At 53.2% G+C, this 14,503-nt stretch overlaps 2 protein-coding genes across 2 annotated transcripts in view; both read left to right on the top strand.

Moving 5' to 3' along the window:
* Positions 1-9,027, top strand: part of LOC102935540 — a 52,252-nt gene extending 43,225 nt beyond the window's left edge. The window contains exons 9-14 of the mRNA XM_043533863.1: positions 2,182-2,284; positions 5,195-5,233; positions 5,932-6,006; positions 7,849-7,885; positions 8,043-8,073; positions 8,814-9,027. Of these exons, the coding sequence (XP_043389798.1) occupies positions 2,182-2,284; positions 5,195-5,233; positions 5,932-6,006; positions 7,849-7,885; positions 8,043-8,067 (279 nt within the window). The 3' untranslated portion in view covers positions 8,068-8,073; positions 8,814-9,027. The remainder of the gene's footprint in view (positions 1-2,181; positions 2,285-5,194; positions 5,234-5,931; positions 6,007-7,848; positions 7,886-8,042; positions 8,074-8,813) is intronic.
* A 172-nt stretch (positions 9,028-9,199) lies between these two features.
* The window catches only part of DSCAML1 (DS cell adhesion molecule like 1), a 353,599-nt gene continuing 348,295 nt past the window's right edge, over positions 9,200-14,503 (top strand). The window contains exon 1 of the mRNA XM_043534224.1: positions 9,200-11,702. The gene's annotated coding sequence lies outside the window, so the exon portion shown is untranslated. The remainder of the gene's footprint in view (positions 11,703-14,503) is intronic.

Here is a 14,503-nt window from a genome sequence, read left to right as displayed (position 1 = left end):
GCAATAAGAATCTGGGTTCAGTACATCTCAGTTTTCTCTTGCACAGCCCCTTTCCTAAAAACTGCAATCCCAGATGTGTCTCAGCGTTAAACAGGTTTGCAAAGTCAGAAAGTGGGGGATGGGGTCGGGGGAGAAGGCGTGTGAGGTCTGGGCCAGAGGAGAGATGTGGTCTGAAATGAGCGTTGAAAACAGAGAGCGAGTGTGTGCATGTGGCAGTGAGAACAGGGAGGCTGCATCACAGGGGCTGCTGCAGAGGGGAGATTCTTGCACCCAGAGTGTTAGTGAGCTGGGTCAGAGAGGGCGTGGGTGCTACAGGGCCAGGACAGTGACAAAGGTTGATGCAAGCCACAGAAGTAGGATTCAGATTTCCAGTACCCCAACATTTGGGCTTGATTTGAGACTGTCTCCAGTCAATGATGCTAAGATCCGAATTCCAGGGGTGATACCCTGGTCTGCTTTAAAGAGACAAACAATAGACCTGGTGTCAGTAAATAGCCTGTAACCCTGGCACTCAGACGTTGTGCTGATCAGCACCTGGCATAAATCCACAGACAGACAGACAAAGGCATGCTGTCCTCCCAGCCCCGAATGTTACAACTGTTGCTTCTTGCTTATGAAAAGCATGACGGGGAGCCATTTTATAACAAAGACAAACATTCTGAAACGCACCCCCCGAGCAGTTCCTCAGGGCCAGGGTTTTAATACAAGACCTTGATATCACTGAGGCTGTAGTCAGAGCTGATTAGATTCTCAGAGCCGACCTGGGATGGTGTTTGTCCGGCTATTCAGCTAGCGAGGTTCTTATTTTGCTGCCCAGCACTGTGGTGTCGGAGTGTGTTCCCTGTAGGCTCTGGGAATCTGGTTCAGAGAGAACTCCCTGGGGCAGGTTCCACTCTGTAAGCACCATAACAGTAATCCAAAGGGATGCGTGACTTGCTGGTCACTCATTGCCAGAACAGAACAAACTGCACTTAACAGACCACTCAGCACTTAGCCTCTGGCTGCTGGGGAGGTGGGAGGTTTACAGACCTGGGGGGGAGGACGGGGGACAAAGCGATTTGTGTGTGCAGACAGCATTGGCAAAACCAATGGCACGGACTGGACTGGACTGTCTGCTACCCTGGGTGCAGGATGCTGCCTTTGCTGAGACGTGTGTTGATTACAGTAGAACCTCAGAGTTACAACGCCCCGGGAATGAAAGTTGTTCGTAACTCTGAAACGTTTGTCACTCTCAACAAAACGTTATCATTGTTCTTTCAAAAGTTTAGAACTGAACATTGACTTAATACAGCTTTGAAACTTTACTACGCAGAAGGAAAATGCTGCTTTCCCTTAATTTTTTTAGTAGTTTATGTTTAACACACTATTGTACTATATTCACTTCTCTTTTTTTGTTGTTGGTTTCTGTTGCTGCCTGATTGTGTACTTCCGGTTCCACTTGAGGTGTGTGGCTAACTGGTCAGTTTGCAACTTTCTGGTGTTCATAACTCTAAGGTTCTACTGTATCTTTTCCGAAGGACTGGGATTGGGGCAGGCTGCTCCATCAGCAACTCAGACATTGGGCCTGCAGGAGGGCCAAGCAATGCTGAACTCTGGCTTGGCCTTAGTAGGACCCCTCTCTCCCCACCAAGCTGCCAGAGTGGTGGTGGGGTAGGATTCCCCTTCCCCTCCTACGTTGCTAGCCAGTAGCCAGCCAAGAGACATGATCAAGGGATCAGAGCCAAGGGCTGGAGCCAGGAAATCCCATAGCTCTGCCACTGACTCACTGGGTGACCTCGGCCAAGTCCCTTCCCCGCTCTGCGCCTCAGTTTTCCCCCATAACATGGGGATAATGACAGGGCACAGCAGGCAGAGCTTGTGGGGGCTGAGTAGGAAGGTCTGCCAAGCCCCTGGAGAATGAAAAGTGCCCTAATTAGTTATTAGCCCTTGCCCTCGCCCTGCTGGGCCTGTCAGAGCTGAGATGCCCCTCGCTGAACTCCATGACACTCCCACTGGCCTTTCAAACGGAGGCGAGGGTGCGTCCGGCTCAGCCCCTGCGCTTCGTGTGAACTGGAGAGAGCTGGTTGCAGGGGTTTGTTCTTTCCTTTGCCCCTCAAGGTGTCTGATGTTTCCAAAACCTGGGTCTGGGCCATGTGCCTCACCTTGTGACTGGGATAAACATTATACCGAGGCCGTTAATGTTTAATGGCGTTTGTCCACCCGCCCCCTATTAATATGCTTTCCCGGTGGTGCACGCGCCCAGGCCAAGGCACCGCTGGACGGCTCACTGGGAAGATGGCTGATGGTAAGGGTCTCGCTGCTCTTCAGCTCCCAGGGACAAACTCGCTCCTGTCGGAGGCAGGCTGCACTCTGCCGGGCTGTACCTGGGAGCACGCTGCCATTCATTTACTCTCTCTGCACTGGACTTCAGGCTTTGCTGGCAGGCGTGGCAGGCAGACAGCACTCTATGCTTCTGCAGACAGACAGACCTGAATGGCTCTTTAGCAGGGAAGTGTTCCCAGTGCTCTGAGATGTGGGGGCCGAAAGCCCCAGTTAGACATCTAAATCAGCAGAGTGGTTTGATTGTCAAAGGTGCTGAGCACAGGCTGCTCCTGCCCCACTGGGCTGAGGATGCTCAGTGCCTCGGGAAGCCAGGCTGCTCTCTGGGTGGAGCCTTCACAAGGGATCAGGAGCCGGCCATTAGGCTCTCAGGTGTAAAGTTTTTGGCTGATGCTTTTAGATGCCTTATCCTAGTGCTTGGAGTGATCTCATCCTCTCACATGAAAAGAGGGCTGTGCCCGGAGGCTGAGCTGGGGAAACTGTCGAAGGATTCAGGAGAGATGCCCAAATAACCCCAAGAGCTCTCCCCTCAGCAGAGGGAGTAGTAGTTCTAGGAAGGGTCAGTATTTTTGTAGAGGGATTTTCCCTAAGCAGTTGTTCTCACCGTAGGACTCTGTGGCAAGGGAAGGGGACCTCGAGCAGAGAAAAGCTGCCGGGGGACAGAATGAGGGGTCAGCGCAGCGGTATTATTGTGTGACCCGTCTGAGCAGAAAGCAGTAGTTCCAGCCTGGGGCATTTGTGCTGTGGTACTGAGGAGTCAGGAGGCCAGCTTCTGCCCTGCCACTTCACCAAAGGGAGTGGGAATTGCTGGCTGCCTCAGATTACAAGCGGGCACTGTGTGAAACTGGGGTGTCGGTGATGTAACACCCACAAATGGTGGCTGACTTGTGCAAACACAAGTTCCTTAGGAGGAGTTTGTTCCACAGTCCCCAGACACCCTGGAGCCATTCAGGGGGACACAGGCTAAGCAGTAAATCTGCCCATGGTTAAAATGGAGATTTGAATCTGTGACAATTCTTGCGCTTTCCTTTTTATCCCTCTTTTCTGTCTTATTCTCCCCCAACCCCCACGTGCCCTGTTTGGAATGCAGTGAGTAACAAGGCCCCCCCACCCCACCTACAAACAAAGCCAGCACTGTAAAAGGCAAGGTGGTGGCAGGCAGATGAATCAGAGTCTGAGTTATCGGCTGTTTTCTACCCAGTGCTCTGCGCGTGTTGAGAAATAATTGAGTTGGAAAGGCAGGTTAGAAGGTGAATATTGAATGTGCCAGTGACTGATTGCAGCTGTGTAACGTTACTCTACCCAGGTTAACCTTTTCCTCCTCCTCCTTAACACATTGCTTTAGACACGGTCGAGATTGGAACTTGCCCAAAGTTTTCGGGGTGTTTGGATCCACCCAGGAAGTTTGATTCTGGAAACCAATTCCCCCCCGCACCCCCCCAGTCCCAGGGACCTGGAATCCAACCTATCTCTAGCTGCTTCCCATGATGGAAAAAATGGTCTGTAAAACATAGGAGTTTGCTGAGGACTCTTTGGAAAGCCAATCATGCGCCCCAAGGGAGACCTTTGTTTATGTAGCCTGTGAAATCAACCCTGTCCTTACTCCACCCCCGCTCCACTCTCCATTGCCCTCACGACCTGTTCCCTTCACAGAGCTCTCTCTGGGGACCAGGGACCCTGCTAGGTTTTACGACTCCCACAAGATGCCGCTCCTGGCGCCCCGGGTGCTGGGCTGTGCAGGTGCCTGGCAAGCAGCAGCAGTTACAATCTGTCCGTTCATAGCAGGTTTTGGTGATCTGGGACTGTAGGCTTGCAGAGCCATGGGTCTATACACATGCCAGTAGCGCTAGCCTGGGACGTGGAGCCCTCCCTAGACTGGCTGTGAAATCCCAGCAGAGTCTCCAGAGGTCGTGCTCAGGATTGCCTGGCCCTGGGCATGAGTGCTGTGTGCCCTGATCGGAGTGCCCAAGCCTGCCACTCTCAGCGGATCCCCAGGTATTTATGTGGCCCTGGTGAAGGTACTATTTAGGGCCAGCAAGCAGTTATACGTAGAGTGAAAGTTTGGCTCACACAGCGTGATTATAGGTTAGGACTGTGGTCCTTTGGCGGAGCTATGGGAGGCCAGGACCAGGACAGCAGGCCCTGGTGCAGGTTGGACCAGAGCTGCATTGGCAGATCAGTTTGGGAGACCAAAGACGGGACTAGCAGGGAGGGCCTGTGGGTTAGAGAGGAAGTGCATTGGCACAGATGTTCACGAGAGAAAGGGCTGGAATAATGGGGGGTTGGGGGAAGAGAAAGGGCTGGAATAAGGGGGGGTTGCGGGGGAAGGGGCTTCAGGTCTAAGCTGAAGGGTAGATTTAGAAACATGCTGTTGAAAATGAATCGCACCCACATTGACCTTGGGCAAGGGGGCAGAGGGCGGGGAGGTACACGGGACCTGCAGACTCTCTGGCACTGGGGGCAGGTGTGTAATGGTCGCTGTGGAAGCCACTGGGAGCTGGTTTCGTGGGCTAGGTTAGGATCTATCCCTGGCATTCTCAGTCTCCACTGCCAGCAGCCCCACAAGATCCCACAGGGCTTCACCATCAGCCAGTCAGAGTGTGGCTGCTGTAGCCTGGGATCACTGTGCTGGCTTGCCCCGAAGGCTCTTCTTGGCTGCCATGGACAGGGACGCATCAGCTGTTTTTCCAGCTCTCCCGTGGAGCCCTGGGCACTGTTCAGGAGACCTGCCCTCCCTGGGGCAGCTAGGCCCGGAGTCTGGGGTGCGGGGAGCCTGATCCATAGTAGCTCCCTCGTGTCAAGGAGCTACGATACACCAACAGCTTTGGGACCCCACCCCATTGGCTCCTCACCGAACTGCTCCCTCTTTTTCCAGAGATCGTCCCTGAGCAGGTGCCTGACAAGTTCACCTATGGTAAGACTCGTCTCTGCACTGTCCCGCGAGGACCCAGCTGCCCCGGCCTTTGGTCTGTAGTTCTTTGTCCGGTGGTTTGAGTCCCCCTGTGCTCTGAACACCGTGGAAGAGATGGCCCCTGCCCCATGTCATTACCCTATCAATAGGACAGAGGGGGAGTGCTATTGGCCCCTGGGTGCTGCCGGGGAACTGAAGCAGATTCAATGGCTCACCCCGGTCACACAGGTCACACAGGTCTGGGATGGGCCAAGGATCGAGCCCAGATCTCGACATGGACCTTAGCCCCCAGGTCACCCTTCTGCCCCCTGGTTAGCCCACGGATCTGTGGGCAGTGCCAGCCCCAGTAACCGTCCTGTAGCCAGTCGCACAGCTCGGTGAGCCTGTGGGTAGCTACGTGGGATGCCTTTGGTGGCACGCACACATGTCACACGTGTCACAGAGGGGCTGGGGGCCTGACACCGAGCTGCGTGGCACTGGGAATCGGAAGCAAAGCCCCGCAGGGCGCTGTTATAAGGCGGCGGCCCAAGCCCAGCTGCCATTGACGCTGGAGCTGCAGCGAAGGCACGGGCCGCTCCGCCTGCAGATGATAACTCTTGCTCACCCAAGAGCTTCAGAGCTCGGTGGGATGCGACTCTCCCCACCCCGGCCCGGCTCCCTTTGCTCCGCCAGGCTAACCGGTGTCTCTCTCTCGTTCCCAGACTACGAGACCATTCGGAATGGGGGGCTGATCTTCGCTGTGGTGGCTTTTGTGGTCGGACTCCTCATCATCCTCAGTAAGTGTCACTACTGGGGGGCTGCAGACTGGTCTCCCGCAAGCCCAAAGGCCGGGATCACGTGGGGGCTCTTCTCTGCCCCCCAGCTATGCTGCACATGGCTGCCTCGCTCAGGGGAAGGGAGGGGAGGGTGTGTCCGTGCTGTGTGCACAGATACAGGCAAGCAGAGCCCTGCCTCAGTGTGCGTCACAGACGGGGGGTCGGAAGGGCCTGCTAACATGCCCCTGCTTTGTGGCAGGATGAGGTCCATTATCCTTAAGCCATCGCATGGCCGAGGGGCCTAGGGCCTGAAGGACCCCAGCAAGGGCAGTTCCATTTGTCAGCTACGCTTAGAGCTTCAACTTTCCCTGAAATGTTTAACCTGGCCTCCCCTGCCCTCCCTGCGCCCTGGGCTTGGACATCAGTGAGAACAATGGCTTCTATCTCTCATATCTCCCCCCTTCTTTGTTCTCGCGGCAGGAGGCCCATCTGAGCTGGGGGCCAGAGCCTGGGTACCTGGTTCAGAACTTAGATGCAGATTTGGGTGCGTGTTAATCTTTAGTAGAAGCTGGCAGGAAAATTTCCATCAAGGCAGGAGTCCAACAGAAAATGGGGGTGGGGTGGGGAGGAGATTGTGCAAATATTTGCAGAAGCAATTTTGCATTTTCCTGACAGCTTTAAGGCTCAGGGTGAAAAGGTCACCAATTAAAATTGGAAGCAACAATATCTGACATTTCTAGAGGCAGAAATCAGGTTTTCCAAAGTGCTCCGCTCCTGCAGACTCACTGGTGACCCAGCATGCTTGGCTGTTTTGCAAACCTAGCCACATATACCCAGGGGACACTTTGCCCATGGCTGACAGGCAGTCAGCTCGGGGATGAAACACAATAATAGTGCTATAGGGAAGAAAGGGAAGGAGCAAACTGTATGCACTTGAAACTGCAGCAGCAGTTTAGCAAGAGATGCAGAATGGAACGACCTGGGGTGGAGTTCGGCCAGAAAGCCTGGGTCAGCATCCCGGCCTCTGTGCAAAGTGCCATGGGCTCTTTAATAACCTACGCCACGAGTCTCACCCACTAACCCCAAATGCTGCACACTCTGCAGATGGGAATAACAGCGTATTCCATGTGGGTGCCAGACGCTCGGCTGCTCTTTATTGCTGTGCTCAGAGCAGCTCCCAGCCCAGGCTCTCTCAGCTGGTGTCCGAGCCTGGCTGGGCCTTGTGGGGGCGTTTGGCTGAACAGGGCGTTTGTTCAGAGAGCTCAAGGAGGCTGACATGTCCCATTGGCACCCACAGGCCGGTGGGGGAGAGCCCAGAGCACGTTCCCAGAGTGCACTTCCCTCCCGGCTGGGCAGGGGCAGGTGGCTGCCCAACGTTGGAGTCAAACAAGGAGGAAAATAACTACGGGACTAAACCAAGACCCGGTGGCTCAAAAACCAAAGCTGGGGGTCAGTCCAGAGACGGGCACGGATCTCACCCCACCTCCATCCCCACTGCCCGGGGGCTGGCCGGCCCCACAGCTTTGGGGATCCCAAGCCAGACTCTGGTGCTTGTTGAACCAGGGCTGTGCCTAGAGTTCCCACCACGGTGGGTGGGGTGGCCTTGGTACCTACGCGACGGCTGCAGAGGCCACGCGGAGCTGAGAAGGCAGAGGCTGCAGGGGAGGGGCTCATTGCTCCACAGGGGCAGCAGGATTATTGCATCAAAGAGAGAGGAGCAGCAGAAGGTGGGGTGGGAGCCTGAGAGCAATGAGGGGGCGTGTTGGCCAGGGAGCACCGAGGTGGGGCCAGGGAGCACTGGGATGGGGAGGGGCAGCATCAGCCAAGGCGTAGGAGGCCTCAGACTCTATCCCTTGTTTCCAGGTCGGCGGTTCCGCTGCGGAGCAAAGAAAAGAAGGAGGTTGGTATCATTTTAAATCGTCCAAGTCAGTCAGCCCACGTCTTCTCTTTAGTGGGAGTCTGTAGATGATTCAAGGGCCGGGGACATTCACTTTCCCCTTGGCTGCTTTGACTCAGGCTGATGCTACTTTCTCTCTCTTTTCCTTCTGTTTCCTTAGACAAGGTGACGATGATGAGCTGTAGCTGCAGGTACGTGGAACAGAGGGAGAGCAGTGGGGAGTGGGAGGCAGCGTGGATAGCTGGGCTGTGTGGTGTATCAGGCTGGTGGTGATGCCGGATGCACCGCACCGTTAACAGGTGTCCATCCTGCTAGGAAAGGGTTCAGTGGGCTCTGCTGACTCCCTGGGGCAGGAGGCTCAGTACCCAACCAGGACATAAGGGAGATGGGAGGGATTCTCTGGGAGGCAGAGGATCTAGGGTGTGGGCTGAGCATCCTAGAGAGAGGAGTCCTAGGAGCTTCCCAGCCTGTGGAGAATGTCTGAGTCTGAGCTTTATGCATGTATTTATTGCTTAGGTAAAGCCAGACCCGAGGGAAGAGCTGGGGCTGGGCTCTACACACTGTGCGGGCTGTGTCTGTAGAGCAGTTTGGGAGAGGCCAGGACGTGGGGTGGGATGCGGGGGAAAGGATCCAGGTGGCACAAACCTTTTGGGTCTGATCCAATGTGAGGAAACAGCATTGACATCCACACAGTGCAGCGGCACTCTGGGACGAAAACTTCTCAGCCAATCAGATGGCTCAAGGGGCTGAGAAGGGGATTGCCCGGTAGGTGTGGCCTATCCCCACTGGGTGTGTATGTCTGCAGGGTGTGTTTGTGCAAGAGGAGTGCTGTGTGCACCAGCAGAGGGCACAGCACTGAGCTGAGAACTGGTCTGCAGGTCTCTACTTCCCGGCTGATTTAACCCGTTGGATTTTTTCTTTCCAATTCCAGAGCTGCCTGGACTGTCTGGAAAGAGGCTTCCTGCCCAGTGCTCTGTCGGAGTCGGGGGAATTCTCTCCAGGAGCCAAGCCCCTTGCACCGGAGACATTAACCCTCTCAGCCCTGCACCTCTATACAAATCCTTTTCATGGCTTTCCTTTGTAAAATCGGTTCAGTGCTTCTTTGCCTCAATAAAGCTCCTGCTGAGAGAGGGTTAAAGCTTGTACCAAGGTGGGTTTGAGTCAGCCGGTTCTCTGCCCTGTATCAGTTTCTTTTTCTGTCCAGAAAGATCAGACAATTCTGAACACAAACCCAGCAGGTAAAATTCCTCCCCCTCCATCCCCATAAGCAAAAGGGGTTTGAACTTTAACCTTTTAAGTGAATGGCCTAAGTGCCAGAGGGGGAGGTATTCTGAGCTGGGCACTCCCTCAGACTTTCCTGTTGAAGCTGGTCCACCTTCATTAAATGATAATTGGGGCAGTCCCAGTCGCCCAGGGGTTTGGATACCTCCCCCGAGATCAGAGAGCTGCTGGTTGAGATGGGATTTGACCATTGCTCTCTAACCTCGCAAGTGAAGGGCCTAAGTGCTGGACTGGGACATATTCTGATGTGGGGCTCCCTCAGTCTTTTCTGTGGATGCTGGTCCCCTCTAACTACGTAATAACTGGGCTAAAACTTGCCTCTCGGGTTTGGGGATTAGAGCACTTCTCTGGGATGTGAGTGACTCTGGTTCAAATCCCGCCTCTGCCTCAGTAAAGGGGATTTGGTGCCTGCGGTGCAGGCCCTTATAAATCAGCTGTGGACTGTACAGAGGAGCTCTTGCTGGTTTAATTAATGAGTAATTGGGGGCCACACAAAAGACCCAAATCACTCTTTTGTCCCCAGTGGCTAGGATACACACCCAGGCTGTGGCAGACCCCAGGTCACTCCCCTTCTCTGCTGAGGGGTGTGAACTGGGGACTCCCACCTCCCAGGGAGAGTCAGAGGTGGGCAAGCCCTGTCCAAATCCCCTCCCTGCCCCCAGGGGACAATGGCCTCCTGAGAAAGGAGGGGGAAAGGATGTCACACCCCAAAGGGCAATCAGTAGGAAGGCAGAAAATCCCTGTAGAAACCCCTGCTGACCAGGCAGCAGGAAGTTGAGCCAGCCTCTCCTACAGCCCAGGCAAGCACCCTAACCACCAGACTATAGAGCAACTCTGGCTTTTGGTGTGGCCTGAAGGACACTTAAATCAAGTGAAACTTCAGAAGGCGAGAGTGAGGGAACCCCTCACTCAGCACTATCCCTCAAAGTGCACACCCAGGCTGCAGGAGAGCCCTCTTCAAACTGCTTCTCAGCAGGCCCAGCAGGGGATTTGAACCTGCCATAGCCTAACTCTGGGTCTGTAGAGGGAGTCCTGGCGCTGGCCCAGCCCAAAGAATAGTTAATTCAATTGGAACAGCTTCAAGAGGCAGGGAGCCCCTGAGCACAACACCCAGGAGCTCTCACATCAAACTCCTTTACAGCAGCCCAAGGGGGAGATCTGAACTATCATCTCCCATGCTCCAGGCCCGCAGCCTAACCACCAGCCTGCTGCCAGAGGCTTGTTTTGCCATTGGCTCAAAGAATAGTTAAGCCAAGTAGAACAGCTTCACCAGGCAAGCGTGAGGGAGCCCCTTGCCCCCAATTTCTGTGGCCCATCACCCGGGCAGTAGGAGATTCCTCCTCACATCCCTTCTCGTCATCAGGCAGAGAGGGATATTCAGGGCTGGCCTAAAGGATAATCGTGCCCCTGGCCCCCGCTGCCTCCCCATCCATCACCCCGGCCCCCACGTCCCTGCCCCTGTCTGCTGCTGCCTCCCAGGTCTCCCCACACATCTCCACCATTGCCCCTGGACCCTGCTGCCTCCCTGGGCTCCCCACCCCCAGGCCTGCTACCTCCCCTGCCCCATTGCACCAAGCTGCCTTCTGTGACCTTGCACCCCTCTCCCACCCCTCTCCTTGCCTCTTGCCTCTGCCAGCTGGAGAGCAGCGGCTGCTGGCCGGGAGCCCACAGGTGCCAGGGCTATGAACTGCCGAGCTGAGAGGTGTCACGCCTCGGCCCCAGCAATCCCCGGCACAAATTAAGTACTGATGTTTCCACCTGGGGTGGTCACCCACCCATATGCTTGTCCTGTCTATTTTTATTTCTGCGGGGGAATCACAGGCTTCTTAGAGGGAATGAATGGTGCCCCTGTCCTGTGCATAAACACACCCTGGATTTTTGCATCCACCCCCCCTTTTGAAGCCAACTGACCTGCCCTTCTGATGCAGATGGGAAATGTCCCATTTTTAAGAAAGGGGTGAATAATCTAAAACCCCATGTTGGTCCCTCTCTGGGCTCCCCTGACTCTCACACTGCTGGTACATTCTCTGCTGCGCCCTTCTGCCCTCACCATTCTGGCGCGGTGTCTTTGAACACAATGCCTCCGCTTGGTCATGGGGAGGGAAACCAGACCAGGCAAAGACAGGGTCTGCACAGCTAGGTTCAGGGCAGCAAATCAAGCGGCCTCCAGAAGCCAGGCAGGAGTGGGGAGGGATGCCTGCCCTGGCCCCTGTAGCAAAGAGGCATGGCTGCCCGTGGAGATTGACAGCGAGGGACCGCCAGACGCCCCCTGGTGGGTGGAACCAGGAAGGCCACACCCATGGTGCCAGAAGCAGAGGGGCGGGGCAGGGACGGGAAGTATAAAAGGCGGGCCCTGCGCCCCAGTTGGGCTGGAGCTGTCAAGGGAGATGGATGTGTTTTCCCTGCTGCTGGTGTAGGTGCCTGCAGAGGACTTCTACTGCCCTGAGGATTCTCCAGAGCTGCTAGACCTGGCTGATGCTGAGCTGGGATTGCCCCGTCTGTGTATCCTGGGGAGGTGGAGGATGACCCTGGGACTCAGGTACACCTGGAGGGGAGGGGAGGAAGTAGCTCAGGGACAGCTGATGGTAGTCAGGCTGTGTTGCTGCCTGAAGACAGGTCAGTGTGTTGTGGGTAGATCCCAGCTGACCCAGTGGTGGGACACTTTGCCACTGCCTGGAGTGGGACCCAGGGAGTTGGGTGGGCCTGGGTCCTCCTGCCACCTGGGGTGGTAGCCTCCCCACCTTAGGCTGGGAGGCCTGTGCTGGTCTCCTGTCTGCTGAGCTAAGATCTGCAGACTATCTGGTGTCCTGCCTGGGCTGAGGGGTTGAGTCCTAGAGATAGCTAAATTCCCCCTTGTTTAAGTGTGATAGTGGAGAGGTGTGGCTGCCCTAGGAGATTGATGGGGGGATGGCCATGCATGCCCACATTATTACAATCCCTGTGATATCTTGGGGATGAGCACTTTGTTCTCTTCCCTGGAATGTGTGGCTCAGAGGGATATTCCTATGGGAGAAGAAGAAAGTCCCATGAGGCTGCTGGAGCTGGGCCCCTAGGGACATGGTGAGCTGGGGTATATTTAGCAAGGGCTATGCAGCTTGCAGGGAAAGCACCCTTCCTGGCTGGAAAGTCATTGATCCTTTTGGAGGGAGTCTGGAGAGGAGTTCCCATAGCCTGTGCAATCTGATATTTAGTGGCATGTAAAAGTGGCCCATACATTGTGTGGGCTTGGCTGGACCAACAGGGACATCTACCGTCCAGCTGGTGTAATCCAAGCTCTGGGTTACCTGGGAATCCCCACACTTGCACTTCTCTGGAAACACAGCCGTCTAGATACTGAGCGCTTGCCCTCAGTATCTCTGGGGTGGTCGCTTTGTGCCCCTGACCACCAGGTGCAGGACGTGAACAGTGCACTGTTTCCTAAGTCTTGTGCTGAGAATTGGTTAGTAATTAATGAGCTCATTTATTTTATTTTATTCTGTTCGGAGGCATTAAAACTAGGGCTGGCGAGATTAAAAATTAATCTTTTGATCGTGTGCCATTTATTTACATATTTGGATGTTTTCTACATTTTCAAATATAGTAATTGAAATTACAACTCAGAATACAAAGTGTACAGTGCTCACTTCATATTTTTATTAGAAATATTTGCACTGTAAAACAAAAGATAGTATTTTTCAATTCACCTAATATAAGTACTGTAGGGCAATCTCTTTATCATGAAAATTGAATGTACAAACTCTAAAGTTTTACATTGTTGTTTTTGAATGCAGATTATTTTTGTACATAAGTCTAAAAGTCCAATCAATCCTGCTACTTGTTCAGCCAGTCGCTCAGACAAACAAGTTTATTTACATTTGCGGAAGATAATGCTGACTACTACTTGTTTACAGTGTCACCTGAAAGTGAGAACAGGCATTCGCATGGCACTGATGTAGACGGTGTTGCAAGATATTTACGTGCCAGATGCACTAAAGATTCATGTCTCTTGATGCTTCAGTCACCATACGTCCATGCCGATGATGGGCTCTGCTCAATAATGATCCAAAGCAGTGCGGACCGACGCATGTGCATCTGCATCATCTGAGTCAGATGCCACCAGCAGAAGGTTGATTTTCTTTTTTGCTGGTTCGAGTTCTATAGTTTCCGCATCAAAGTGTTGCTCTTTTATGACTTCTGAAAGCATGCTCCACCCCTCATCCCTCTCAGATTTTGGAAGGCACTTCAGATTCTTAAATCTTGGGTCGAGTGCTGTAGCTATCTTTAGAAATTTCACATTGGTATCATCTTTACATTTTGTCAAACTTGCAGTGCAAGTGTTCTTAAAATGAACAACGTGTGCTGGGTCATCATCCAAGACTGCTGTAACATGAAATATATTGCTGAAATGCAGGTAAAACAGAGTAGGAGACAAACCGTTCTCCCCCAAGGAGTTCAGTCTCAAATGTAATTAACACATTATTTTTTTTAACGAGCATCATCAGCATGGAAGCAGGTCCTCTGGAATGGTGGCCGATGCATGAAGAAGCATATGAATCTTTAGCGCATCTGACACGTAAATATCTTGTGACACCAGCTACAACAGTGCCAAGCGAACGCCTGGTCTCACTTTCAAGTGACACGGTAATTAAGAAGTGGGCAGCATTATCTCCCATAAATGTAAACCAACTTGTTTCTTTTAGCGATTGGCTGAACAAGAAGTAGGTCTGAGTGGACTTGTAAGTGCTAAAGTTTTACATCGTTTTGTTTTTGAGTGCAGTTATGTAGCTCAAAAAACTACAGTAAGTTGCACTTTCATGATGGAGATTGCACTACAGTACTTGTTTTTCAATTCATCTTATACTATTTTTATGGTGCAAATATGTCGTCAAAAACAAATATAAAGTGAGTACTGTACACTTTGTATTCTGTGTTGTAATTTGACATATTTGAAAATGTAGAAACATCCAAAATATTTATTTCAATTGGTATTCTATTGTTTGTGTGATTAATCACAATTAATTTTTTTGAGTTAATCGCGTGAGTTAACTGCGATTAATCGGCAGCCCTGATTAAAACCCCTGGCAGGAAGAAAGCAAACCAGCAGTTAATGTAGAGGCACTTGAGATCCTCTGGTGGGTAGCTAGTCTGTAGGGGGCCTTGCACTCCCAAGGGGCGTCACAGAAAAATGCCTGGAGTAACTATGGGACACAGCCACAGCGCAGGGTAAGGCCAAGGATGCAGGTATGCTGCAGCAGGAATGCATGCCTCACTGCTGGAAGGAACAGCAGGATGGCGATGGAGGGATAAGACCCTGGCGTGGAGTGTGACTCCAAGGACTGATTCTGGGTCCATCCCTGGGTC

This window comes from Chelonia mydas, chromosome 22 (assembly GCF_015237465.2).
Source record: "Chelonia mydas isolate rCheMyd1 chromosome 22, rCheMyd1.pri.v2, whole genome shotgun sequence".
NCBI lineage: Eukaryota > Metazoa > Chordata > Testudines > Cheloniidae > Chelonia > Chelonia mydas.
This window is presented reverse-complemented; position numbering and strand designations above follow the sequence as displayed.